At 41.7% G+C, this 27871-nt stretch overlaps 1 protein-coding gene across 2 annotated transcripts in view; it reads left to right on the top strand.

The window, feature by feature from the left end:
* The window catches only part of LOC144818001 (complement component C6-like), a 909016-nt gene that overhangs the window by 743628 nt on the left and 137517 nt on the right, over positions 1-27871 (top strand). For both annotated transcript variants that reach the window (XM_078675007.1, XM_078675006.1), the window contains exon 14: positions 1459-1591. In XM_078675007.1, coding sequence (XP_078531133.1) covers positions 1459-1591 — 133 coding nt within the window. The remainder of the gene's footprint in view (positions 1-1458; positions 1592-27871) is intronic.

Below are 27871 nucleotides of genomic sequence, written 5' to 3'. Positions count from 1 at the left end.
GTTCAGCCTTCTGTCCATCATCTGTTCTCTTTCCACAAACCAATACGGCTTTGATTTGTTCAGCCTTCTGTCCATCATCTGTTCTCTTTCCACAAACCAATACGGCAGGGACTTATAATGCCACTCCATTTCCAATTCTGTTGAAGATGCATATAATGTAAGTATATCACCTAAAACAGATGCCTGAGTCATCCTCTTTTCAGCCCTATATACCAAAATATGAGTTTCTACCAGTAGAAACATGGCAAGTCGTCCAGCAAACGTTTTAGGGCAATGCATGTGAACTAATTTCTCATTAATTTCTCTCTTAAAGCCTCTGTGAAATAATTTCATCTTAGTTCTTGTTACCCATGTTGTCTCCACCCCGAATTACCTTGCTGAATATCACATAGTAGCTCTTTATCCAACAATGCAAAATTATAGATCATTGAAACATTGTTTTAAAAGTTGTCGGAAAACTGAGGATGTTAGAAGTTCTGAAGCTTAGGCTGATGCTGTGTAATGTAGAGGGTTCATAAAATAACCTACTTTCAACTGGCACGTCAAAAATCAAAATGAGCAGTCATCGAATCCTTAAGTTTTTTAGGATCACCAGAAGTGTGGTGCATCTGCGTTTTGTACAGGAATGCCCATAGTTCCGGAGACAAGAGCCTGCAAAAAAGCAAAATTCTAATTTCTCACTTTTTGCAATTACTGAGACGGTCGTTGAACAGTGTGAGCTAAACTCTGGGCTTAGTCCAAAATAACACTTTGAGCATGTTCCCTCTAGAATCTACCAGTCATTCATCCTGCAACCTCTCAAGGAAGGGGCACAACGGTCTCATATTCTTCTCGTGTGTTGGTTGCTTTTGTTTGGTCAGATGATGCATTTAAGGCACAGTATCTAATATCAGCATGTTTGCATAAACATCCACACATTCCCTTGATCAACATACGGTGTCTGCGCCTATTAACAACTTAGATATATATTAATTTCTATGCAGTTTTTTAGGCTTTCTGCTCGTTTAAGTATTCCTTTTAATATGCAAAGTGGGATAGAAACCGTATAGCAGCCAATCAAAGCACAGACAAATGTACTACATGGGGAGAATTTAAACATTGGTTTCAGAAAGAAAATTGTAAAATTGAAATTATCCACACACAAATGGAAACAGGAAGATAGACTAGGAGCAGATGTAGGGCACTAGATTGTCGAATGCCTTGAAATATGAATTCTAGAATGTCGCAATCAACCTAAATTCTGATCACAACAATTTTAACCCCTTAGCATAAATGTACATTAATTATTTTTGAAAACTCTCCTCCAAAGCTGCTATTTTGTCAGCACAATGTGTCTTTCAATTACTAATGCCTTTAGCTGCTTTTACATATATATGAAATATGTTTGTATTGGAGCATCTGCCTATGTATAACACCCTATTTATGAATCATTCGTAAATGCACATTTGTTATTTTCAGGTGGAGAAAAAGGTTTATTCAACTGGGGAAGAAGTTGAAGTTGTCTGTCATGCTGGATATGAGCTGCTGGGCTATCAGTTTTTCAGATGTCTACCAGATGGAAGTTGGTATCAGCAAAATGTTGAGTGCAAAGGTGAAAGAATCTGTGTTTTTGCATTAAGAAAATATTCCCAAATGGGTGATGTCAGCTAAAATAGGGACCAGTGTTTTCTTTATAGGAAAACGGGATGCATTTAAAAAATAAGAATTACACGTTACATTTTTTAACTGCAGGCAGTGGTCCCAAGGACCACTGCCTGCCCTAAAAATATTTGTGCATGCATTCACAAAGGGAAGGGGTCCCATTAGGACCCCTTCCCATTTGTGAGTGCATTACCACACTTCTGAGAAGGGTGGCTATTGGAAAGGGACGCCCTTGGAACGCCCGTTCCTAATAGTGAGTCGCTAAACCCGTTTTGCAAGTTGCAAATTGATTTGTGACTCTCAAAATAGGATTAGTACATGGGCCACAGGTTTTTTGTGGGCGCAAACGGGTCTAAAACCCATTTGCACACACAAAAACATTTGTACATCTGACCCTTTCTGTTTTAGCCCATTCTTAATGCATAACATTGCTCCAATCTCTTTATTCTAACCATTTTAATCTCCACTGGTCAACTGTGGATATTAATTTTGTTTTCTAGCTCTTCAGAATAATAGACTTAGTTATCAATGTAGCTAAAATATTTCTTTCGTATGACAAGTGCTAAATACAGCACTTACCGCTATATGTATCAAGCTATTTAGCATTCGCAAAGGCAGAAATTCTGCGAATTTCGGCCTTTGCGAATGCTAAATAGACAAATGGAATGTATCAAACAAGTTTGATGCAAAATAAGGATTAGCAAAATTTGCTAATCCTTATTTTGCGATTGCACTTAAGGAATTGCAAAATTTGCGATTCCTTAAATGCAATGTATCAAACAAATATTATGGAAAAAATGCCATTAAGGATTAGCAAATTACCACCAACTTCTAGTTGGTGGTAATTTGCGAATTCTTATCAAAAAGCTTCTTTGAAAAAAACCAAAGGTGCCATATGACGCCCATACATGCCCTTAGGGCATGTATGTGCGCCATATGCCCCCAAAAGTCTTTTTCAGGGGTGCAGCAGGGTGTTCTTGAGACACCCCTGCACCCTTGGAAAAATCCCTAATTTGCGATCAGCAAATTGCTAATTGCAAATTGCACTTTCATTCCTATGGGCCTCCTGGCCCATGGAAATTAAGGGGTAATTTGCGAATGACAATTTGCTAATCTCAAATTAGGAATGCTAAGGAATCGCTATTGGAAAGCGATTTTGTACATACATACCATTTTGCATTTCCTAAATAGCGATTCCTTAAAATTCGCTATTTAGGAAATGCAAAATGGTTTGTTGATACATATAGCGGTTAATGAATAGCCTAGTAATATTAATTGCAAACTATCCGGAAACGTAGTCAGTCAGTCAAACAGACTTTATTCGATTTAAATAAATCATAAGGGCACACAATACAAAAAGTAATCATAAAAGACATTTAAAAAGCAATAGAAATCTCCACAATAAATATTAAAATAGCTGCACCCTGACATGCTAAGTGCACTTCAGATCAACCTATAGAGAATACACCCTCCCTTTCTTAACCATATTTCTTTCTTTTTACAATTGCTCCTCTTATAAAGCTTAAAACTGCACAGCAGGTGGCCATTGAGTCCAAGGAGAATAGAAACCAATAACTTTCCATATAAGAGCAGGGTTTTGAAGGTGTTTAATATTGGGAGTAGATGATTAGCTCTTATTGACTTGTACAAAGAACAAAAGAGAATAAAGGGCAAAGTGCTCTGAGCTGTGGAATTATCACATGAGCATTGTTAGAAATGGGGGGCTCTGGTTGGCAGAGGTACGTACCTTTGTCCAAGTAGGGACCCTTGCTTCTAGTCAGGGTAAGGGGGATGCGCACTTTATATAACCCCTGCTCACTCACTGGGTAGCTTGGCACGAGCAGACAAGCCTATCCCAAAAGGCAATGTGTAAAGTATTTGTACACAAAACACACAGTAATGCAGTAATAACACCACAAATGAAACCACACCAGTTTAGAACAAGAAAGTATCTTTATCAAAACTCAACAAGACCAAAACAACAAAAATTCCAACATACAGCTAATAAGAATATGAATTTTAAAAAGTTTCAAACAACTTGGCCCATAGAAAACTATGGATGCATGATTTCTCTCAAAGTGCCTGTAGTTGGGATAAAATTCACAAGTCCAAAGAGCCGCAGAGATGGGAAGCGTCGAAAAACAAAGCGATGCATCAGTTTCTGCGACCCTAGGGAGGCGATGCAACAGTTCTGCTGCACACAGGAGAAGTGATGCGTCAAATCTGCTCTGTAGGGGGAAGTGATGCGTCAATTCCGAGACGGTTCTGGTCCGTGGGTGATGCATTGGGAAAACTTGCCACACAGGTACGATGTGTGGAAATCCGAGATGCTTCAGCGATCGATTTGTCAGTTCTTGCATCGGCGATAGGTGCTGCTTTGGTTTCGGCAGCAGCGCGGTGATGCGTGGATATTCTTCTCGCACATCGGTGCTGCGTCAGAAAAACAGCTGCAAGAAGGACGATGCATCAATTTTCTAGTAGTTGCGTTGCTTTTCCAGCTCCCAACTGCAGGAACACCTCCATAGGCCCAACACAGTCACAGGCACCTCTTGGCAGATCTGAACTCCAGGCAAGGATGTTCAGGGGAGCTGGGGTGAAGTCTTTGTGTCCCTGAGACTTGAGAACAGGAGGCAAGCTCTACTCAAGCCCTTGGAGATCTTCCTCAAGCAGGGGGACACAGCACAGAGCAAAGTCCTTGGCCTTTCCGTGGCAGTACCTCTCAGTTTCTCCAGCTCTTCTCCTTGGCAAAGGTTCCTCTTGATTCCAGAGGTAGTCTAAAGTTCTGGGGTTTTAGGTCTAATACGTATACCCCAAAAGGTCTTTGTACTCTTTGCGTAAGGGTCTCTGAGTCCAGCCCAAACCAGTTCTGTCCTCACTGGTGTAGTATGACCGCAGGAGGTGGAGACAGCATTGTGCAAGGTAGGCAGGCCCTATGCAGGTGCAAGGAAAATCTCCTCCCACTACTCTGAAAGCAGACCAGGTCTATTCAGCCCATCTATGACTCATTCAGGAAAGGCAGGACAACATCAACACCCCAGTGGCTGTCTGAGAGAATGCACATCCCCAGCCCGTGTCACTCCAAAGACAGACAGTCAATCCACAAACCAGCAGAAGCACACAGGATGGCAAAGAAAGAAAATAACCACTTTATAAAAGTGTTTTTTTCAAACACACAATATAAAAATCATTTTTACTAAAAGATGAAATTCATATTCTTAGTCCAGTCATACTAAACTCTATTTTCTTATCTGGTCCCAATGGGAAGTTATATTTATAAGATTGTATAAATAAACTCACATTCTATTGTATGGGACAGAAAGCCTTTGCATGTCCTGGGAGTGAAAAATTCCAATTTAATTTTTCACTCTCAGGACATGTGACACACATCAGTATATGTCCTACCTTTCACATAGACTGCACCCTGCCCAGGGTGTAACTTGGGCCTACTATAGGGGTGCCTTACATGTAAGAAAAGGGAAGGTTAGGACCTGGCAAGAGGGTGCACTTGCCAAGTCGACATGGCAGTTAACAGCTGCAACCAAAGAAGAGAGACCAGGGACTGAGCCTTCTTTCTCTGACTCCCCTTTCAAATCATTAAGACTCACAAAAGAGAGAATGACTATAAAAACAGGGTCAGGGATACTAACCTAAATTGTGATAAGAGGTTCCCGTCCCCTATTATATCTATAAGGTATATCTGAGACAAGAAAAAATATCATAAAAGAAGGGAAATTAAAGAATTTCTTAATACTGCCATTACCCACAATGTAGTTGCATGGTTCATCATAGGGCCGCTGCAGACGTCCAGGTGCAGACCAACACACTGGACGGAGCACTGTTTTTTTAGGGGTGAATTAGGGATATACAGGAGGGTTGACTGCCCCTAAATCCTTACAGCAAGTACCAACATGTTTTGGCCTCTTCAGTTAGCCCCCTTGGGTCAATGAGGCCTTCTTCAGGGTGTGGATCCCTTGGTATTTAAGGTCGCAACCCGTGTTGTGGGTTCTGCTGCACTCTGGTCTAAAATTGCATATTTTCCAATGATCCTTCTACTGTGTATGTAGGGAAAAAATTTCCGAGTTTACCAGAATTTCTCTAAACCCGGGTCCACCGGGGGAATGCTGTCTTGTTGTCAAACTTTCTTCAAAGACCGGCGTTCGTCCTGTGCCCCCAATCAGGTCCTGGAGAATGAAATATTACATCAACATTGTGCATTTCCAAATCATGTGTTTCCAATTACCTCTACTTCCATTGAGCATCTGAAACATTTCGCAGGTATTTAGAGCTCAATTTTATTGAAGGATGTGGGCATCCTATACAGCAACAATTTGGTTTAAAATTGCATATTGCAGAGATTCGCTCCTTTCAAAATGGGGAAATTATATTGATTCCTCTTCCTCCAGGAATCCTCCGTAAAAAGTAATTTCTCTCAGGATTTCCATTTCTGATTGAATTTGGTAATAACATCTATCTCTTTACATTCTGGAAGTCTAATTTTCCAGTATTTTTCCAATCTGCGTGTACTTGTCTCTAGCAGATCCTCAACTTGATCTGATCTAGCTCTTACAGCTTTGGGATCTAAGGGGCAAATACATCAACCATTATTGCCTTCGCAAACGGGCCGATTCGCAGAATACGCCCATTTGCAAACACAACGAATGCTTTTTAGATGCAGCAAACCCTAATTTGCAATTCGGTAACCTGTTACCGAATCACAAAATGGGTTTGCGATTCAGTATTTGGAAGTGGTGTGTTTAGGGTGTCCCTTCTAAATACTGAATCCTTACCAATGCAAAACATTTGCATTTTACCACCCACTTCAAGCAGGTGGTAACCCATTCGCAAAAGGGATGGGGTCCCTAAGGGACCCCTTCCACTTTGTGAATGATTGTAAAAGCATTGTTAAGAGCAGGCAGTGGTACCACAGACCACTGCTTACTCATAAAAAATGAAACTGCAAAGTTTCATTTTTCTTTTTAAATACATTCTGTTTTCCTTTAAGGAAAACGGGATGCATTTAGAAACAAAAAAGACTGCTTTATTTAAAAGCAATCACAGACATGGCGGTATGCTGACCTCAGCAGGCCTTCATCCCTGTGATGACGTAGATTTCTAATGGCTTGCAAATTGCGCCCTACCTCATTATTATGCATGAGATAGGTCTATTTGCGACCCATTAAGAATCGCAAATGAAACTGAAATTAGTTTCATACATTAGGATTAGTGACTACCTAATTGCAATTTGGAGAACATCGCAATTAGGTAATTGCTACTTGTAATAATGATACATGTGGCTCTAAGCCTTTTAGAAAATATGTAATTTGAATAAATGACTATTGGATAGATAGTTTTGAAAACCTAATTCCTGGATGAACATCAGCCCACTGTTTACATGTTCCATAGTTTAACAAATCTCTATTATATTTCTATCTGTTAATTCCCAGTGGTCTAGTCCCTGGCAACACAAGTTTTGGGGGCAGCAGCCGCTCCCCCGCACTTATTTGCAGCCGTCGCGGGAGAGTTGTCAGCACCCACCACTCTTAAATTCACCCACTGCAGGCATCAAATGCAGGGGCTACCACGGGCGGCATATGGCCTTGCTTAATTCCTATCTATGCACAGTCTTTCTATCCAAAAGTGGTGGATGCCCTATTGAAATATCTTATAATATAGTGGACCCTTTAAAAACTGGGATAGCATGATATCTAAAAATCTGCTCTTTCATCTTTAACATCAACTGCAATAGCTTATATCGAACTTTTTTGGGTGACTTGGCCAGGTGTACCAAGTCATAGGTTTTATGCTTTTTTAGTATTAGCTCTAAAAAACATTAATCGTTATCTTCTCAACCTCAAGTATATTGAAAAACCAATAGAATGAGTGTGCAAAACTTTCAAAATAATATTATTTCACATTAGGCAAAGCAAGGCACCCATCCTTAACTGATTCATATAATATTTTTGGTGCTTATCTAGGGACTTTATTTGCCCAATAAAAGCTTAAAGAAGACCTTCAATTTCTTTAAATAATTTCATCTGTAATGCGCAGGGCAGTGTAGCATATAAAAAATTAAATAGCAGTAAAATTGACATATGAACCAATGCTATTTTTCCCATTGTAGATAACGGCGGATAATTCCACTTCATAAACAGAGATTTAATTTTACTGATTAATAGTAAATGATTTAATCAAACAGGTTATGTACATCTATCATCGTGAATATCAACGGTATCTCTTAAGTCTCTGGTTTACAAGAGGCGAACGTTCTAAAAGTAAAATGTCTGTAGTGCAATTACATAGTAAAATTTCTGTTTTCAGCCTGTTGAACTTATTCCCTCCCCACTAACTGAAATAGATGGAAAAAACTGAACATCCTTTGTTGAATTTCCAGGGGGGGGCTTAAAGAAAAGTGCCATTCCAACTGCACACAGCTTAATTTTGGTCATCCCACTCACTACTCATATCTTCTCTTAGTGTACCAATAAACAAATTTCACCCAATAACCTGAACAAACAGGGTACTAACAGTATATCAAACCAATTGGTTCACTTGAGGTGAACTAAATGGTTTGATATACTGATATACTACCTTCCCTTATGGCAATTGCAAGTGGTTAAATGAAAATGGTAAATAGGATAGGGGAAAGTGGGCAGTCCTGTCTTGTCCCCCGATTAAATTAGCATACACCAATATCAATTGAATTCACAATTAACCGAACTCATTCTCCTTCATATATCTTGAATAGCTTTTTGTGAATTTTGTGGAGAAACCAAATTCATCTAAGATGCAAAAAATAATTTCCCAATTGATAAGTTCAAAAGCCTTCTCTGTATTCTAATAAAACAAGATTGGAAGGGACTTGTTTTCTCTAAAAACATACAAGGCATATATTAAATGATTTGTATTGGAAGACAATTGTCTGCCTGCTATAAAACCGTACTGATATTTTTTGATAAATCTTTCCATCAGTTTGCTCATTCTATTGGCAAACAATGTCATTATTATTGTAAAATCGGTGTTTAGATACTGGTTGATCTATTTGAAATTATATTTTCAGGATTTTGTCTATTTTAAGAAAACTTACCACCACAGCAGAGTTAAACGAAGGTGGGATATTTCCTCCTTTCAATATATAATTGGCAAGTTTAAAAATGTGATGGTTTAAAATATGTGAAAACTTTTTAAAAGCTGCAACTGGGATACCTTCTTCACCACCCTCTGTCCCACTTTATAAAACCCTTACCACTTCTTCTACTTTTTATAAAGTAAACAATGTTGTTGGCGCTTGAACATATCGCTGGTCTATTTTTGGGCATGGGAATATTACCTATAAACTCTCGTAACTGATCAATGTCTATCTTGTTTTTAGGACTATATATATTCTCATAGTGTCACTTGAACAGGGACTGTACCATTTTAGGATAAAAAATCCACATATTCATCTCCATGTTATAATCTGCGCTCTTCTTTTGTGAACCTGCAAGGCTAAAAGTCTGTCTCATAAAAGTTTTGCAGATAAGCATTATTGGAGAGGTAGATGGGCTCATAAACATATTTTTGCATATGTTGTTTTCATGTTTATGTGCCTGTTTATTGATGGGCATTTAACTATTCAGAAATCTTTCATTGGTCTGTTTCAAACTGATGTTCTAGATCCTGTCTTTTCTGTCTGTAGCCTTTTCTCTGCTATACCTCTCAAAGGTATGTAAGTTCGTATGGCCGCTCAAAAGAATTTAAAGGCATCCCATACCACTTCCGGGCTGGCAGTACCTTGATTAGACTCATTCAATAGCAAGTTATTTAATTTTCAATTTCCGATACCTAAAGCTCAACTTCTAATTTGACTTTATTAAATACCAATCTACATCCACTTGCATCTCAAATAACAAATGTTCTGAAAAGCCATTTACTATGTGACTATTCTTATGGAGGCTAAGGTTTCAAGATGCCAACTATTAGACCAGCCATGCAGCAGATTTATGTCTCTCCGATACGCAAGTATATTTTCACTGGGTTGGAGGATTATTTCTTCATAGTTTCAATTAAATTCAAAACCTTTGAATACACTGCTAATATCTTAGATATTCTGGGCATATTCTGCCTTCGAGTAGATATTAAGGAATCTAAACCAGGGTTGTGGAGAAAGTTAAAATCCCCTTCTAAAATCAATTTACCAGAAACATCCATCAGTGATAGAAATAATTCTATCGAGGGTACTGGATCATTTATAATGGGATGGCATATAGTGTTGCTAGTGTGATTTTTGTCGCCCTCTATATGTCCCATTCCCATCTGCCCTCTTTATGAATCTGATGAGGGCCAATGTTGTAGTTAAGATTATTATTAATATAAATTGCCACGCTCCCATGTGACGCCTTTGCGTATTAAGGACATTAAAATCCTGCCAAGCTTTTGAATATTTCAAAATGTTGTTTTTCATCCTTTTTAATAGGAGTTTCTTAAATCAACATCAACATTATAGCTGGGTAGTGACCCTTTATCCAATCTTCGATAGCCTTGGCCTTCCGTTTATTGTTCAGGGCATTAACCTTGAAAGTTATAACTTTAAATGTTTCAGTTTCCATCACCATCTCCCTTGGTCATTTGCGGCTTTCAACACCAGACCACCATGACCTATCTGCTCGAATGTAATATTAAATCCTTAAATATCTAGCAGTCTAGAATACAAAACGCAAATAGCAAGTAAGCGACTTAAGTGCATAGCATTCCATAAAGAACTGCTAGTGAACAAATACTGAAGTGATAGGGTACATCAAATAATATATTAGTATGTAATATTTTTACAGTGCTAAAAGCTAAAGTGCAACGTGCCTTTCAGGTTTCAGGTTTTAATGTCTTTATTTCGATAATAAAATCATAAAAGACAGAATAAAAACATTTTTATGAAAATCAAAAAACCACCACAACATGCAAACAATTATGAAAAACCAAATTTTAAAAATTTTAGCAAATTTATACTAAGGCTAAAACCACAATAAAAAGGTTATTAAACATTAGTGGATTCCACAAGACATTAAATGAACCTGATACCAAAAATATAGTGACACACAAAAATTATTACAGAATGTAATTACGAAGAAGTTGGGTTCTTTCTGAATCTAATTGCCCAGGCCCAGCCTAAAAATTTGGCCAAACATATCACGATGAATTCAGAGGTGTTTGTTTTTAGGGCCCATATTGCATCCGAAGATTTTCTACAGGGTAATCGTTTGAAGAGGGGTTTTAGCCACTTGGAGCGCGGTTCTGTGTATTGAGGACAAGCAAACAAAAAATGGCCCTCGGTTTCTTTATGGTTAGGGCAACAACTACAGAAGCTTGAGGGAGTTTTACCCCAGGATGAAGTAAAGGAATTCAGGGGTAATGAGCCCACCCGAAATTGATGATAAAGCTTTTTATCCAATGGCCTGGTGATGGAATCCCAATAGGTCTCACGGGCCGGATCCAGCTTAAAGCTTAGGAAACGCCCTGTTAGACCCTCAGAACTAGAGGCCTGTACCAGGGAGAGGCGGGTTGAGGCCCAAAATAAATCCTTGAATTCCTTTTTCGAGGGAAAATTATTAATATCTGGGGACACCCACAGATGGTTTAAGCCCATGTCACACAGGCTCTTTTTCACCGAGCGGAGCCATGGGATCCGCTCAGAGCCACACATAGCCTTTACTTCTGCTAACTCTTTTGCAAACAGTACAAGATCCTCAGTGCTCCATAAGCGCCTCCAAGTAGACACTACTCTATATCTTGCCATATCCATGATTGGGGGACAACCCATATCATGACAGAGAGGGATCGATGGAGTTGATTGTGGTAACCCTACTAGGTTACGAAGAAATCTACACTGGGTTCTGTATAGACTCGAAAGATCCATAAACCCCCATAGCTCTGCCCCATAAAGTATGGCTGCATTAATTTTGGTATCATATATTCTCAAGGCGGGGATAACCCGTTTTGTGATGGATTTCTTCTGCTCACGCAGAAGGCATCCAGTCAGTTGGGCGAATTTCAATTGCTGTGTCGCTATTTGATCTTTCCAAGACAGACGACGGTCCAGGGTGACCCCCAAGTACGTCATGGTTTCAACTTGTTCCAAGTTGACCCCATTTAATTGTACGCTACTGCGTATTAGATTTTTCCTGGATAAAACCATAAACTTGGTTTTACCCACGTTTATCTGGAGGTCATTTTTTTTACAAAACTCCTCAAAATGGTTTAAGGCCCGCTGTAGGCCTCCCCGGGTTTTAGATAGGAGTAGGGTGTCGTCAGCAAAGATCAACATAGGAAATTTAGTCCCCGCTAAGGATGGAGCATCGGTATTTATGGACATAAAGAATTTAACTATTTGGTCAATAAAGAGTAAGAAGAGGGTGGGAGCGAGGACGCACCCCTGGCGGACTCCTCGAGTTACTGGGAACGAGTCCGTGAATTGACCTTGAGCTCCCCACCTTACCCTGGCGTAGTTCTCATCATGTAGTCTGATAATCAACTCAACTAGTTCCCCCGGCATACCCAGATCCCTCAGAACCTGCCATAACTTTCCCCTCGGTACTAGATCGAATGCTGACTTCAACTCTATGAAGGCAGCAAAAATGGTGCCACCGCCTAGCGTAACAACCTTCCAAAAGATCATACAGAAGCGTAGCACCTGATCGATGGTACTTGTACCGGATCTAAACCCCGCCTGCATTGGGGACAGTATATTTTCAAGATCCATCCACCCCTGTACTCTCGCCAGGATCATACGGGCGAAAACTTTTTGAAAACAATCAATTAAACTGATCGGGCGATAGTTACCAGGGTTTGCTCTATCTCCCTTTTTGTATATAGGCAGAATCTCGGCCCCCTTCCATGTTTTGGGGATACAAGCTCCTCTCGCTATAGTGTTGGCTATATTTGTTAAGTAAGGTACCCAAAGGGCAGTATTAGCCTTAAACAAATCGGCTGGGATTTGATCCAACCCAGGGGCTTTCCCCCGCTTTGTCAAGCCTAGTGCTATCTCCGTTTCAGTTTCGGTGAAGGTCATCGTCACATCACAGGGGGGCATTGCGTATAACAGGTTCAGTGTGATTGGAGGATCGGCAACCTCTGCGCAGAATTGGGATGAATAATAATTTATCCAAGCTTCAGGGGATACGTTATTGGATGGGGTACGAAAGTTACCATCCTTACCGCATTTGACAATGTCCCAGAATTTAGTCTGATTATTAGACTTACTGGCATCCAAAAGGTCCGTCCAATAGTCATCTTCCCATGCCCTCTTAGCTTCCCATTGTACTCTTTTGTACCTTTGCCTGGCCACCTTTACTTCGCTCATGTTTCTGGATTTCACTTTCTCAATCAAGGAACTATGGGCCTCCCTACACTCTCTGTTATACCATTTTGCTCTAGGGACTTGCAAAAGCACAGTATTTTTCTTACAGGGTTTCGAGAGAAGTTGTTTAAGCTCGATGAAACATTTATCATGAATACCCATAATCTTATCTAAATCAATCTGGTCCCTCTCAACAACATCAGACCTCATATTATTTAGTGCAAGCTTCACCACATTTTCTATATTAGCCTGTATAGTTGCATCATTTGATATGGTGGACCATTTAAGTCTCCTCCGGTCATTTGATAGAGTCAGAACCCCTTGCCCCTTCGGATCTGGTTCCGCCAACCTTATTAGATCATATATTTTAAGTTTCATGGACAAGGGATTGTGATCGCTTTCCGGGCGCGTAACAATTTTCATATCAACAATTAGGCTCCAAAATTCAATTTTTAAAAAAATATAGTCAATGCGGCTTTTTCTCACACCATTGTCAAATGTGAAGTTAGCACCAATGTCTGATTTAGTACGGCCATTTACGGCCCTTAACCCCCAAGTAAGACAAAAGGCAGTCCAACTCAGGGCGGCCTCCGTTGCTTTAACAAGAGTTCCATTCGTTAGCTCCGGGATTTTCCATGTTGCGTCCTCTGCAAATCCCCAATTGTCCTCAGGCAGATAGAGTGGCTCGATAGTGCAATTTATATCACCAGCTATCATAATAAAAGTACCTTTATTCCAACCAGTTAGAAGGTGGTCTAGGACACCTATCAACTGGGGACATCGCCCACCAGGAAGGCCACGAGAATAGATATTAATAATAAACATATCCTGGCCCCCTGCCTTGCGCAACCTAATTGCCAAGATGTCAGGATTATCCACATACAATTCAGAAACTGAATAACCCCAGGCCTGTTTTACCCACGTTGTCAGTCCCCCTGAAGCACGCCCTTTATTGCTCTTTATTGCGGGCTTAAAAAAATTTATAAACCCGACTCTGTGTGTGGGAACTGTAGCCCAAGTTTCTTGGAGTAGCACAACCTCGTGTTTGTCAATGAACTCTAACCAATCTTCGGAGTCCAAGCGGGACTTTACTCCGGCTACATTCCAGGACACAAAGTTAGATATCAGGGAATCAGTTTCTACAGGGTTGTTGCTGACATTGGCAGGGGAATAGGTATTAGGTGAACTAACACTTGTTGGCCCAATACTGACTCTCTTTTCTACTATCTTAGCAGTCTGCGTCTTTGCCCCAGCTGACGTGGCCGGTATTCTAACTTTCTTATTAGACATAGGCTGGTGATCCATATTTGGTTCCAAAACAGGGTTAGGTGGGTATTGCACTGCTTCCCCATTCTCTATAGACAGGTTAGGTGACAAGCTGGATGCAAACAGTCAATCAATCCACTCTAAATCAGACAATGCCTCAAAGTGGTTAAAGAGCGGGGGGTACTGTTGGGGATAGGGTGTTATTGGCTCTCGAAACCTCCCCCCCCTCGTTTTCCACTGATTGGAGCCCATTTGGTAGTTAATATGGGTGTGGGGATAAAAGTAGCCGAGGGACAGGGTCTGAACATCACCCAGGCGGGCAAGTCTAGCTTTCCTTTGAATTCTGTCCACCACCCAAGGGTCTTTAAAAGAAATCAAAATACAATCCCCTTCTAGATCTTTTAAGCCTTTACCCACCCAATCAACTCTCCTTACATACAGGATTTCGGTTGGTGATGAGGGGGGGAGGGGACGGTGTTTATTTAACCAAAATATGACCTTGTTCCGCAAGTCTCTTTGTGACTCCTTGGTACCATCTTTTAAGGGGGCCACCCCAGTTAAAACAATGGTGTATTGGGACGCTTCTGGTGGTAAGTTAACTCTAGGTGTTGGTCGTGTTTTTCGATTATCCGACCTCTGAAACCTAGACGGATGTGAGTTATTTTGGTCTTTACCCATTATTGGTAATTGCACAGAAGTAATATTTGTATGGTTTAGAGGGCCGTTTGACACGGGATGTTTCGCTGCGGCATTATTACCAGTTAATGGGCGTTTATCCCTCTGATTATCCTTTGTGGGCGCTCTACTGGCAGTGGTCAGAGTGGCAGCGGGTTTAGCCCCTAATAGGGAATTTTTATTGTTAACAGCTGAAGTCCCCGCGGGGATCGCTGTAGATTTCCCCGCTTGTTGATTTGTGCCCCAAGTTGAATTACGATCCCCCATCCCAGTAGCGGGTTTAGATAATTTTTGTAAAAGACCCATGTTGGTATTGACAGCTGATTCCAAAACGTCTATTTTAGCAGTCATCAACCTTGTTCTCTCTAAGACCGGGAGCAGTATAGTTTTTAACATAGCTTCCATCTTAGCCAACAGAATATCGTCACTGCTAAGACAGGTTGGGCACGGATTTGATGAACCAGAGTGGGCCAACGATGGACAGTACACCGTTGGGGGACTAAAGTGGGACTGGGAGGGAGATAAACTCACCCTATGGGTAGGATCAATTTTGGGTTGTTTTTGGACCTTTTCGCCCTGTGGGCTAGAAACGTATTTTCTTTTCCGGGATGTTGGGTTTATGTTATCTTGTGGCAAGTTGGGCACACTGGGGGGAGTGGGGGGAGTGGGAACAAAAGACTGTGATGCATCAGACGGGCTACACTCATCATCCTCAATATACTGACTATCGTCCTCATAGCTTGACTGATTGGTATGAGTGTTCAGTTCTCTGTTATCATGGGGTGGGGAAGAGATAGCTCCATTGCCATCTATATGGACTATCGCCTCTGTCTCTGTAGTAGAAATACAATTAAAAGCTGCGTTTATTACGGGGCTTTTAACATGGGCTAGGGCGCCAATTGAAGAACGCTTCCCAGTAACTAAATCCAGGGACAGTCTATGCTCTACCATTTCTATTTCCTTTTCTAGGATTCCTGTCGCTCTAGAGATAAAAGCATCAAGGGGACCGGAAACAACACCCTTAGAGGTTTGAATGTGTACTAGACGTTGTTTCCCAGATCTTAACGCCATGTGTGCTTGCTGCGTGAGATAATATATAAAATACAATATAATATAAATATTAATACATCCACTATGCCACCTAAGAATACCAATACAGCCCCTCTCTATTAAATACAATAGGGCTAAATACCACACAGACAAAAATGGTATAATACTAAAAGTGGTTTTAACCAGGGTTCTGGGCCCAACCCAACCTTGTCCGACCACGGACGGCCACAGACGGTCCCGCCCTTGTCCCGGGCTTCTCCCGGTCGCTCCCGCTCGCTCCCGCGGAGCGGGGATACTGCACTCCTTATGGCTCTACAGCTGTGTGTTCATTGGCTGATAGGCGGGGGGCGTGGCCAGCGGGGAGAGCAGCCCAGGTGTTGCTGGTTGGGCGCGCAGGGGCTCCTGGACACTGGAGTCCCTGCCTGTGCTCGCAGCCCCGCTGGTTCACTCGCCTGTCCTCGCGCTCCTCCTGGAAACCTCACTGCAGCCTCCTAAGGCAAACGACGCGCTGCGGGACCCGCGAAGCGGGTCCGGCGAGTCATGGAAAAGGTGAAGGCGATGGCAAAGGTCAGTCCTCCGTACTCCTCTAGCGACCAGATTCAGGCAGCAAAATCCTTTCAGAAGGGTCCCACAGGCTCAATGCTAAAGCCCGCTTTTGACTCCGTCGGCGGGGGGCGTGGCCAGCGGGGAGAGCAGCCCAGGTGTTGCTGGTTGGGCGCGCAGGGGCTCCTGGACACTGGAGTCCCTGCCTGTGCTCGCAGCCCCGCTGGTTCACTCGCCTGTCCTCGCGCTCCTCCTGGAAACCTCACTGCAGCCTCCTAAGGCAAACGACGCGCTGCGGGACCCGCGAAGCGGGTCCGGCGAGTCGTGGAAAAGGTGAAGGCGATGGCAAAGGTCAGTCCTCCGTACTCCTCTAGCGACCAGATTCAAGCAGCAAAATCCTTTCAGAAGGGTCCCTTTCACATCTGCAACCTGAATGTATAATGATTCTTGAGATACCCCATGTGGTGGATGTCCTTGTATGGCATCTGGTGTACATTTGTTTTAATGGCATGATGGGCAGAATTACCTTTGAATTACATTTCCTGGCCACATTCTATTAACAATTTAACATCTAACATTTTTACAATTGCACTCTCCCACCGGAGCCCCCTTTCACCCCCTTAGCCCAACCCTCAAGGGCCCAATCTGCTGTCTCAGCAGAATCCCCACTCTAAACTGGTCAACCGTTACCATGCTTTTGTGCCACACTTTTCTGGCTACTTCACCTCCCACATCTCCTTCCCCTCACCTCTAAGGGAGTTTATTTCTTAGCCCATTCTGGGCCTAGCAATATTTCCTTCAAAATGCTTTGAGCCTACTCCATTGTCCTAAACACATTAAACCGACCTATGTATAATACTCTAAGCTTTGGTGGCTGAACAATAGTTGCCTGGGCTCTGAGTAAAAGAAAAGGAGACAATCAATGTTTAAATTCCCACACAAAGGTGGTCTGAGTTAATTGAAAGTCCTGATTGAAAATTCCTTGTGTATATCAAAAGGTTTGTCCTGATTTACTTTACGTAGTATCTTTTCTCTGACCCTAAAATCTGCAAAGTTTACCAAGAATTTATGAGGAAAATGAGCATTTGTGGAGGCATTAGAAGGAAATCGATGTGCCCAGACTATGGTCAAATCCTGCGTATGCTGTGAGAGAATTCTCTCTTTTTTTATTAAATCATTCACATAAACAATGGCACCCAATATATATTTTTTTATGTTCCGGGATTCCTGTGATCCTTAAATTCGACCCTCTTGAGTGATTATCTAAATCTTCCTGTTTGTTTCTCAGAACTCTTATCTGTTTTTCACATTTTGCAACCACCCAAGAAGTCTCAGAAAGTTTATCTTTACAATTTGAGATTTGTTGCTCCATTTCCTCTACTTTGCCAAACAGTTGGGTGATTTTCTCATCTACTTTGATTAGGCGGTCTGCCATCTGTTTTGCTATATTTTGTTGTGCCAATTTTAACTGCTTCATTTCCCCTAATATCAGTATCTCTTATAGCGCAATAGGGATTTCACTTCTCACTTTAGTATTCACTGTGATCTCCCTTTGCCCACTCTGTGAAACAGAGAGCTCCTTTACGGCTTACGAACAATTTTCCTACCTATGAAACCATGTTTATCAAATCTTGATGTTATTGTACGATATCTTGCCGCTTTCTTCCTGCAGGAGCTATTTCCAGTCTGATATCCTCCGCCGTACTCATTATATTTAGTTTATTGTTTAGAAGGAGGGTGAACAATTCTGTAGTCTTAGTGCTTTCAGTTAAAAAGTGGGGCCTTTGAGCAGTGTCCTATGATACAGCTAACGGAGAATTTGCAATAATATTAGCACTTGAGAGACAAGAAGTGGCATGGTGCATATCCAGAGCTGTGTTTTTCAGAATTCCCCCGGGTTCCTTTATCATCTCTTCCGCAGGCTTTTCAAACTTGTGTGAAGGAATTAACTCAGTTGCCACACTATTTCCAATTTCTCTCTGTATTGCAAGCATTTATTGTATTGTTTTTCTAGATATGGAACTGTGCCAGCTCTTGAGCGTAGTATTGCCTCTTTTATACTCTCCAAAGTTTTCTCAGTCAAATAAACTTCACACCTGATACTGCTCTCGCCTGAATATCTACCAGAAATTCATTTTTTCCCCCACCTAGACAGCTTTGCTAATTTGAGTTACTCCTCTCAGCAGCTTAGAAGGCATAGATCATGTCTGTTTTGCTCACTTGTTAGCATGAATGCCAATTGCTTTCAACCCTTGGAAACCCCAGAGCATATAAACTGCCTTGATAATGACAGTTATAATGATGCTGGAAGCAGCTCATTTATCTCTTGTTAGTGCAAATGTTGGAAACAGTGTCAGTCTTTAAACCTTTTAATGCATCAATCTATATTTATCATAAACGTTGCCACCCCATGTAATTTCAGCATCATAGCTAACAAGTGTTAGAAATGGGGTCTCTAGTTGACAGAGGTAGGTACCTTTGTCCAAATAGGGACCCTTGCTTCTAGTCAGGGTAAGGGGGATACCCTTCTAAAATAACCCCTGCTCACCCCCATGGCAACTTGGCAACTTGGCACGAGCAGACAAGCTTATATCAGAGGCAGTGTGTAAAGCATAAGTGATCACTTTACGTAATACAGTGAAAACACTACAAATGGGCACCACACCAGTTTAGAAAAATAAGTAATCATTATCTAAACCAAAACAAGACCAAACAACAAAAATTCACAATACAGTAATAAAAATATGACTTTCAGATGATAGAAATAGTTCAGTTCAAAGCAAATTGCAAATGCAAAACCTTTCACACAAAGTACCTGGAATGTGTCACGCAAACAAACAAAACGGGCCACAGGGAAGGTGATGTGTCGGTTCCTTACACTCAGGGAAGGTGATGCTTTAGTTCCTTGCTCCGAAGGAGGTAATGTATCGGTTCCTTACTGCTGCACAGGGGAGGTGATGCGTTGGTTCCTTACCGGAGAGGAGGTGATGTATCGGTTTCATACTGTGAGGGGAGGTGATGCGTCAGTTTCTTACCGCGTCCCCCAACGATGCGACAAACTTGGCACATCAATGCTACGATCCAGGACAATGCGTGGACTCTTCTAGCTCCCAGGGTAAAACAGTCTCTAGAGGTCCAAAACAACAGCAGGTACCTCTTTGCCGGTCAGAACTCCCAGCAAGGAAGTTCAGGGAAGCTGGTGGTCAAGTCTTTGTGTCCCTGAGACTTCTGAACAGGAGGCAAGCTCAGTTTCAAGCCCTTGGAGATCTTCCTCAAGCAGGGGACACAGCAAACAGCAAATTCTTTACTCCTTTCCTTGGCAGCAAGAAGCCACTGCAGGCCCACCCCAGACAGCAAACTGCACAGGGGCAGTATTCCTCCTCAGCTTATCTGGCTCTTCTCTTTGACAAAGGTTCCTCTTGAATTCCCAGAGTCTTTTCTATCCCTGAGACTTCCAACAGGAGACAAGCTCAACTTCAAGTCCTTGGAGAAAACTCTAACAGCAGAATGATGAAAGCACAGTCCAGTCCTTTCCCTACCCAAGACAGAAATAACAACTGCAGGCCAAACCCAATAGCACACAGCACAGGGGCATTACTCCTCCTCCAGCTTTCCCAAACCTTCTTCCTGGCAGGTTCCTTAGTTCAGCAGTAATCTAAAGGTCTGGGGTCTGGGCCGCTCTTTTTCAACAGTATATCTCTTTGTTCTCTCCTGACCCAGGGTGCTGAGCCCAGTCCAAACCAGTTCTTGGGGGCACTGTGCAAGTGCACAACAGCCTCCATTGTCAGTGTGAGCCCTGGCTCCAGATGCACCACAGGGGGGCGGAGCAATCATTGTGGAAGGCAGGCACAGCCCTATTCAGGTGCAGGTGCTACACCTCCCACCCCTCCAAATGCAGATCAGGCCTATTCGGCCTAGCGCTGACTCATCCAGACTCCCTAGAGCCACAGCACATCCCCAGCCCCTGTCACTCCAAAGCCAGACAGTCAATACACATCCTAGCAGAGGCACACTGGATGCCTAAGCAAGAAAATACCTACTTTCTAAAAGTGGTATTTTCAAACACAGAATGTAAAAATCACCCTCGCTAAAAGATACACTTTAACATTCTGAGTTCAAGCATATCAAATTTTATTTTTCTACTTTGTTCCCGGGGGCAGATATGTTTATAAGATGTTTTAAACAAACTTCCCATTCTATCCTGTGGGAGCAGGTAGCTTTGCAGTAGTGAACAACTAAATTGGCAGTATTTCACTATCAGGACATGCCACACACATTAGAGCATGTCCTGTCGTTCACATACAATGCACCCTGCCCACAGGGGTACCTTGGGCCTACCTTAGGGGTGACTAAAATGTAAGAAAAGGGAAGGTTAGGGACTGACAAGTGTGTGCACTTGCCAAGTCGACATTACAGCACCAGACTGCACACAGGCTCTGCAATGGCAGGTCAGAGTTACTTTTTACAGGCTGCTTCTGTGGGTAGCCCAATCAGTGTTGCAGCCCACTAGTAGCATTTAATTTACAAGCCCTGGGCACACACTGTGCAAGGTACTAGGGTCTGACTAGTAAATCAAATATGCCAATCATGGAATCACTAATCCATAACAACAATTTACACATAGAGCATATGCACTTCAGCACTGATCAGCAGTGGTAAAGTGCCTAGAGTCATAAAACCAACGAAAACAGGTGCGAAACAATAAAGGAGGAAGGCAAAAAGTTCTGGAATGACCCTGCAAAAAGGGCCATTTCCAACAAGCATTGGTAAATGCATTAGGTTTTGCATATGTGATTAATAATAAGCTGTTTGTAGGTTTGTGAGCACTTGTGCAATATAAGTTACTGAAACTCAGTTAAAATGTTATGACTTGTTTATTGCAAGAGGCAATACATTGTGCTGGACGCAATATGTTTGGAATGGTCAACACTTTGGCTGGGACACTACCATTATGCCCTTTGTAGGCACATTTATGCTATCATTATCCGAGAGGTGTACACCACAATTACATCCAGAAATGGGCCAATGATGTCCACAGTAAGTTGCAAATTTGCATTTTCATGCCAGGGATGGATCTCTTAATACCAAGAATGCACAATAAAATGGCAAGCACAGCTTATGCCAGGCAGGATTACAATTGGGCACAAATGCTCTCAGCATGCCAAGGATGGCAGCAAGCATTCCGGGGTTGGATAAAGAATGCCTAAACAATGCCAGGAATGACCACGATTATGCCAGAGCCACATTTGTGGAGAAGTGTGGCTCACTGGTTAGAGCGGCAGATCCTGAAGCAGAAATAGGCCCGGGACCAGGGTTCAATTCCCGAAGCGGCAGGGTCTTGGGTCAATGTCCGCGGACTCGATAATTCTCGCTGAGGTGCCTACGCTAACCATGGGTCCCACTCTGCAACTCTGGGCAATAGCCTGCTTAATCTCCACAACGGCCCCAGCAGCGCCGGGGATGCCTGGCTTCACCTTGGAGGTACCCAGGAGGGACCATCTCACAGGGAAAGCCAGGACGGGTTACCCAGCGGTATACAGCGCCAGGACATTCCGAAATGGAGTAACAGTGCGCTTTACAAGTATACTTACCTACCTTACCTACCTACCATTATACCACTGGTCCACCATTATCCCATGAATGGCAACAAATCTGTCATGGGGACACCAGAGGCTTTTAGTATTCCCACACACCAGGTACGGCTGTAGAGATCAAAATAAGCTGCTATGGGAGTGAGGATGTGGGGAGGGAGAGACAGGGAGTCTGAGGGAAAGGTGAGAGCGTCTGTAAACAAAAAATGTGTTACTTGTGTCTATCTGATGGGTACCTAGTATTGTACAATCCACATTCACAGACCTGAGCGACACCAATACATGAGGACCAATAGACATCACCAGATGATCGTATCAATCAGAGGAATACCTCACTATGGGCCCATTACAAATGCACAGCTTTCACTCTACTAACAAGTCTATCGCAATAAACAGTCAAAAATATGGTAGACAATGCCTGGTGCTTCTGGGTGCTGATTGGTCCCTGTAAAATAATACCAAAACTGGGTTGCATGGGCTAACCTCTGTTTACAGAAGAAGAATCAAAGTAAAAGCCTACATTCTCCTTGGATCCAGTGAAGGACAGAAGGGATAGAAAAAGGAGAGAGGAACACGAACTCATGTCTAGTGTGATGAGAACTATCAATTGAAGCGAGTTAGTAGAGTGCAGAAAGTTTGATGCAGCTGCTTTAGCTAGTCACAATGACATGTCTTAACTTTGTAATACCAGCAGGAGTGAGCTTTAAATATAAGTGAAATTGGTTTGGAGCTGGGGACCCTCAAGCTTGTTCTTTGAATATGCCAGCCTGTTCGTTAAAAGCAGCACTAAATCCAGTTGCGAGGGCACGCACAGCGAGGTCACTGCTCGAGCATCAGAAAAAATGCCAGTCACAGCTCGAGTACTTTCCAAAAAGGGCCTGCCCGCTCAACAGCTACTTCTATCAAGCAGTACATAACATTAATATTTCAAAGCTTTTACGATGCACATATTCACACAACATAGAAAACAAAATAAGAATTTAATGTGTATTGGGAAATGTGATCATGGTTACCGATGATCTACCACTAAAAACAAAAAATAAACGTGTTGCCCAGGGTTTCCCAATGTTTGGTTAAGTGAGGAGGCCTGGAATAAAATCCAGATTTTCTTGCAACTCTGCCATTGGACAACATGACGGCCCAGGGTAGGCCATATGAAGGCTAAGAAAGACTTTCTCTAGAGTGTTAGCCCAGCTAAAACTAAGACATTATACACCAACTCAAATGTATTGGGTGTGCGGAAAGGCACCCGCATCCTTGAGTCAAATGTGGGGGCCACACATATTTGTATAAGAAGATGGCATGTTAATTTGTATAAGAAGATGGCATGATGAACTAGGTTGTTGACTGCATAATGAAACATGTCAGTTCTGGCACATGAACACACACAGTGCAAAAAGAGTAAATGTCATGCTACAATGTAAACGTTGCAACTTGATTGAACAAGCATTTGCATTGTAATAGGTCTAACATTTGCGAGAGTTTAAGCTATTGCATTGCAAATGACAATGCCTTTTATTTAGCTGTTTTGATAATTTACAAATAAATAGAAGGCATTGTCATTTACAATGCCAATAGCTCAAACACTTTGTAAATGTGAGTCCTATTTCACTTCGAAGATGCAGCTGCCATTTTCCTGGGCTGCTTGGAAAATGAAAGCACGCATGGTGCACTGAATGTTGCAGGAAGGTATGTCGTGTCTGCAGTAGGAGAAACTCATCAAAGAAAATAGTTCTTACAGACTAAATAAGACATACCATGTAACAACAGAAGTAATAGGGCCAGGCCTCATGGGAGGTTAAAAATGAAGACTAGGCAATATTAAGGAGGGACCAACAAGCCTATTAACGAATCAGAAGTCAGCATTTGCAAAAGGCAATGACACAAGCCAATGAAAAATATAGGCGGAGAGTGGGCGGAGCTTCAAGGCCATACTCAAATACAGCATGCCTCGCAGAGCAATACATGCGTTGCCCAGACTAGACCTAAAAACGGCTGACACTATACCTTGTCAGCAAGTATTGCTTATAGGCGATTTCAGATGTGTGTTTTGAAGAACAAGTTTTTTTGTATTGTCCTTCCATTTTATAATCTTGACCCCGCTGTTTCTGCCTGGGGAAGTGATGGAAGGTAGCTGTAAAGAGCACCGTTATAATAATTAGATCGTTATCTTCCTCAAGAGCTAATTTGACCAATCTCTGCTTTTTTCTAAAGGAAGCACTTAAGTTCTGTGTCACCAAGAAGCCATCCTCCTCCAAAGTCTGTTCTTTCCAGACAGAGGAGGAATTCTCTGCGGGATTAGCCAAAACAATGAGAAGTGTGTTACTTACCAGATATCACCTAACACATTGGTGATGCAGGATTGTAGCTTCAGGTGGCTTCCCAGACCTCTCCTACCATCACTGTGGCTCATGCATTCATCCTTCTGTTGTGTTTCGATTTAGATACCCATACATAGGTTTCCCGAAACATGCCCTTATATAGGCACAACTCACATTGTCCTTATTTAGGCATAATATCCCAGTCCTTATTTAGGCATCAGCCATGCTATCCAAATACAGGCATGGTCCCTTATATCCGTCCATCCCACGTCACAACCAGTTCTTAGAAACCAGACCCTTAAGCCATTGGGACTTTCCCGGCTTGGATTATTGATTTCTCCAAGAACTCATTTATTATGCATGAACAACTATTCCTTAGGGGTTCATTCATGACGTCTTCCTCTGCCCGACTTTAGGTCAATGCTAGCATTCCTAGATACCTTCCAGGTATAAATATACCGTCACCTACCATGGCAAACCACGGCTCGGCTACACAGCTCGATACGGCTCGCCACAGCAAGTTTGGAAGAAATTTAAGTCCCCGCCTGATGCACTGACCAGATGCTGTCATCCTGCTTGCAGAGAATCCAGCTTCCAGTATCCTGACTCCCTTCGTGGGATGTTTAGGGATTGAGATCCAGAAAGAGATTCCCACCTCACTCATTCTAAGGTATGGAGCAGACTAGACTAATTTGACTTCAAGTGTTTCCACTTGGCTACTGCGCACTGTTGCCTAACCTTATCTTTGTTGGAATCACAGTTTAAACATGTATACTAATAATATACTTTATCAACATTCAAATAAAATATAATTTCCAAGATGTGATTTTCTTTTCAACAAAACAATCTTTTTCCTTTTTATTCTGTTTGCGTCACAAAGCCTCTCTTTTTGTAATGCATAAATTACATATACTTCACAATAAAAAAATATTTTGTAGAACTGCCCAATGCATTTCAGGCCCCATCGGCCCTTCTTTGGGGGCTTAATCTGTAAACAAAAATAATAAAACATTCTCTCATTTTCAATGAACTCATGTCTTAGTAAAGCAGTCAATATATTTATATACATTATATGCTTTGACAACATTGTAGTGATTTTAAATGCAAAGCGCCAGTAATGCCCAAAGTGATGAGATGTGATTCCAGAAGGGATCAATATTGTGTTAGAAAAATGGTGAGAACAGGAAAACACAAAAAGAACACTCTGTGTGAAATGCACGCTTCCCCAAAAAATTCCAAGCTTCAATACACCAAGTGTCTCCATAACACCAACCAACGGCCTATTATCAGGTGTTGAAGTGAACCCCTAAAGATAGATACAAGCTAACTTGAAAATTGTTCCGGCATTGTGAACTCTAGTCACTGAAATAATCCACAAAAAACATGATTTCACGATTACTAAACAAGTTTCGAATTGGCCATTGCGCAAACGCCGTATATCAACAAAACCCAGCTAGCTACTAACCTGGGTGTTCTATCACAAAACTCAAGCTGTTGCTTTTATATCGATAATCCAAAAAGTATTTTCTTCGTCGAGTACACTTCTGTAAAATATAAATAAAAAAGGATTCTACTACCTCTAGAAAAAACTGCACGTAATGACCAAATAACAATGCACAAATATTACTAACCTTATTCGACTGCGGAATCCGACGTAATATTTTACTCTCCTTCACAACGGTGTTGTAGTGCATACGCGGTGAAAAGCGATGCATGCGTGATACACTATGGCTCTAAACCTTGAAATCAAAGGTAACTGTGAAAACCGCCGACGGGCTGCAACGCAGCTCTGCTCGGCTCTAGAATCTATGAACATAAATAACCGACTATCAAGATGCCTATTAGCAGAGCGCCATATTGGAATTCAGTCCTATGCCTAAAATGCACAAAAACTTCAAACAAAAACTAAAATATCGCCGTTCCAATTGTGATAAATGTCTTACCAATAGTTAAGTATACAGGAAAATGTGTCTACTATTGGTACTGAAGCCAGCTTTCTGGTATCAACTATAATTGCAAAGACCGAGAAAAATTAACAAGACCATGTTTCCAATTCACCTCGCATTCACAGTGGTGTTAGTGATGAAAAATTCATAAAAACAGTGTGCGCTAATCACATAATACAATTGTCTTTAATACAAAACTGAGCTTTTATAAGAAGCGCTGAAAAATAGTCAAGATATGATGAGCATGCTGTAGATGGCTCAATGTTTATTTAAACCTTAACCTGACCAGCCAACCTACAAGGCAGTGGTTTATAAAAAACAGCCTTAATCTATGTTGTCATTGATCCCTTTGGGATCTTGAATGTTTCACCTTTTATTCCAATATATCTCTCTCTGAAGAAGGGTTTTGGTTAGATCTCTCCCAGAAGCGGGATGCACTATCTCTAGCACCTGGAATTTTAGCTGAGCTACTGTGTGGCGATTTTTAGTCCAATGGACTGCTAAACTGCTGTGCATAAATCAAGTTTGATGAATTACAGTCAGCATTATGTTTTGTCTTAATTGTCTCCCCTGTTTGGGGAATATATATACTGTCGCTGCAAATGGCATTATTACAGTGGATGCAATTATGGCATCTACGTGTGCCTCTGTAATGACCCATTGTCTCGACTAATTTTGGTTTTAGGATTTCTTTAAGATTCCTTGACCTTCTATAAGCGAACATTGGTTTGTCTTTAAAGAGATCCTGAAAATCACTTTCATTGGCTAAAATCTCCCAACGATTATTTATGATCCTCTTAATTTGCCTGGAGCTGGTGGAATATTCGGTTTGCTTCAGATTTAATTCCTGTCTCTAGTAGACTACTTCTTGTTCTGTTGTTAGCCTTTGCAACTGCTTGATACAGAAGCTTCTCCGAGTAACCTTTAGATGAATATCGTTCTTTGATAATCTGAATTTTTTTTTGTAGAGAGATGTCATCTGAACATATCCTTTTTGCTCTGAGCATTTGGGAGTAAGGGAGATTGTTGATCAAGCTTTGTGAATGAAAGCTAGTGTTTAGAAGAGTAGTGTTCTTGTCTGTGGGTTTATGATACACTTCTGTGTGAATCTGCCTATTCTCTACGCTGATTAGTACGTCTAGAAAAGGTATTGATTTTTTGTCTGTTGTCTTTGTGAATTTAATGTTTTCATCAAACTAATTCAACTGATTAATTTTGGTGTCCAGTTTTTCAATGTTGTTGTTCCACATCAGAAAGATGTTGTCTATGTATCTGCAATAAAGCATAAATTCTCGGACCACTCTTTATCATTCAACAAAAATAAATCCTCAAATTGCGTACGCTGGAGCCCCGGCGAAGCCCATTGATGTACCTTTCAGTTGCAAATAAAATTTGTCCTCCCACTCAAAATAGCTGTGGTGAAGGCAGAAGTGTAAGATCTCTAAAATAAACACTTTGTCCGCTGCGATGGCATTTTGTTTTATTAAAGCCCATTCTACGGCTTCCATGCCG

This window comes from Lissotriton helveticus, chromosome 2_1 (genome assembly GCF_964261635.1).
Source record: "Lissotriton helveticus chromosome 2_1, aLisHel1.1, whole genome shotgun sequence".
NCBI classification, from domain to species: domain Eukaryota; kingdom Metazoa; phylum Chordata; class Amphibia; order Caudata; family Salamandridae; genus Lissotriton; species Lissotriton helveticus.
Note: the sequence above shows the minus strand (reverse complement) of the source record. Positions and strands in the feature narration are given on the sequence as shown.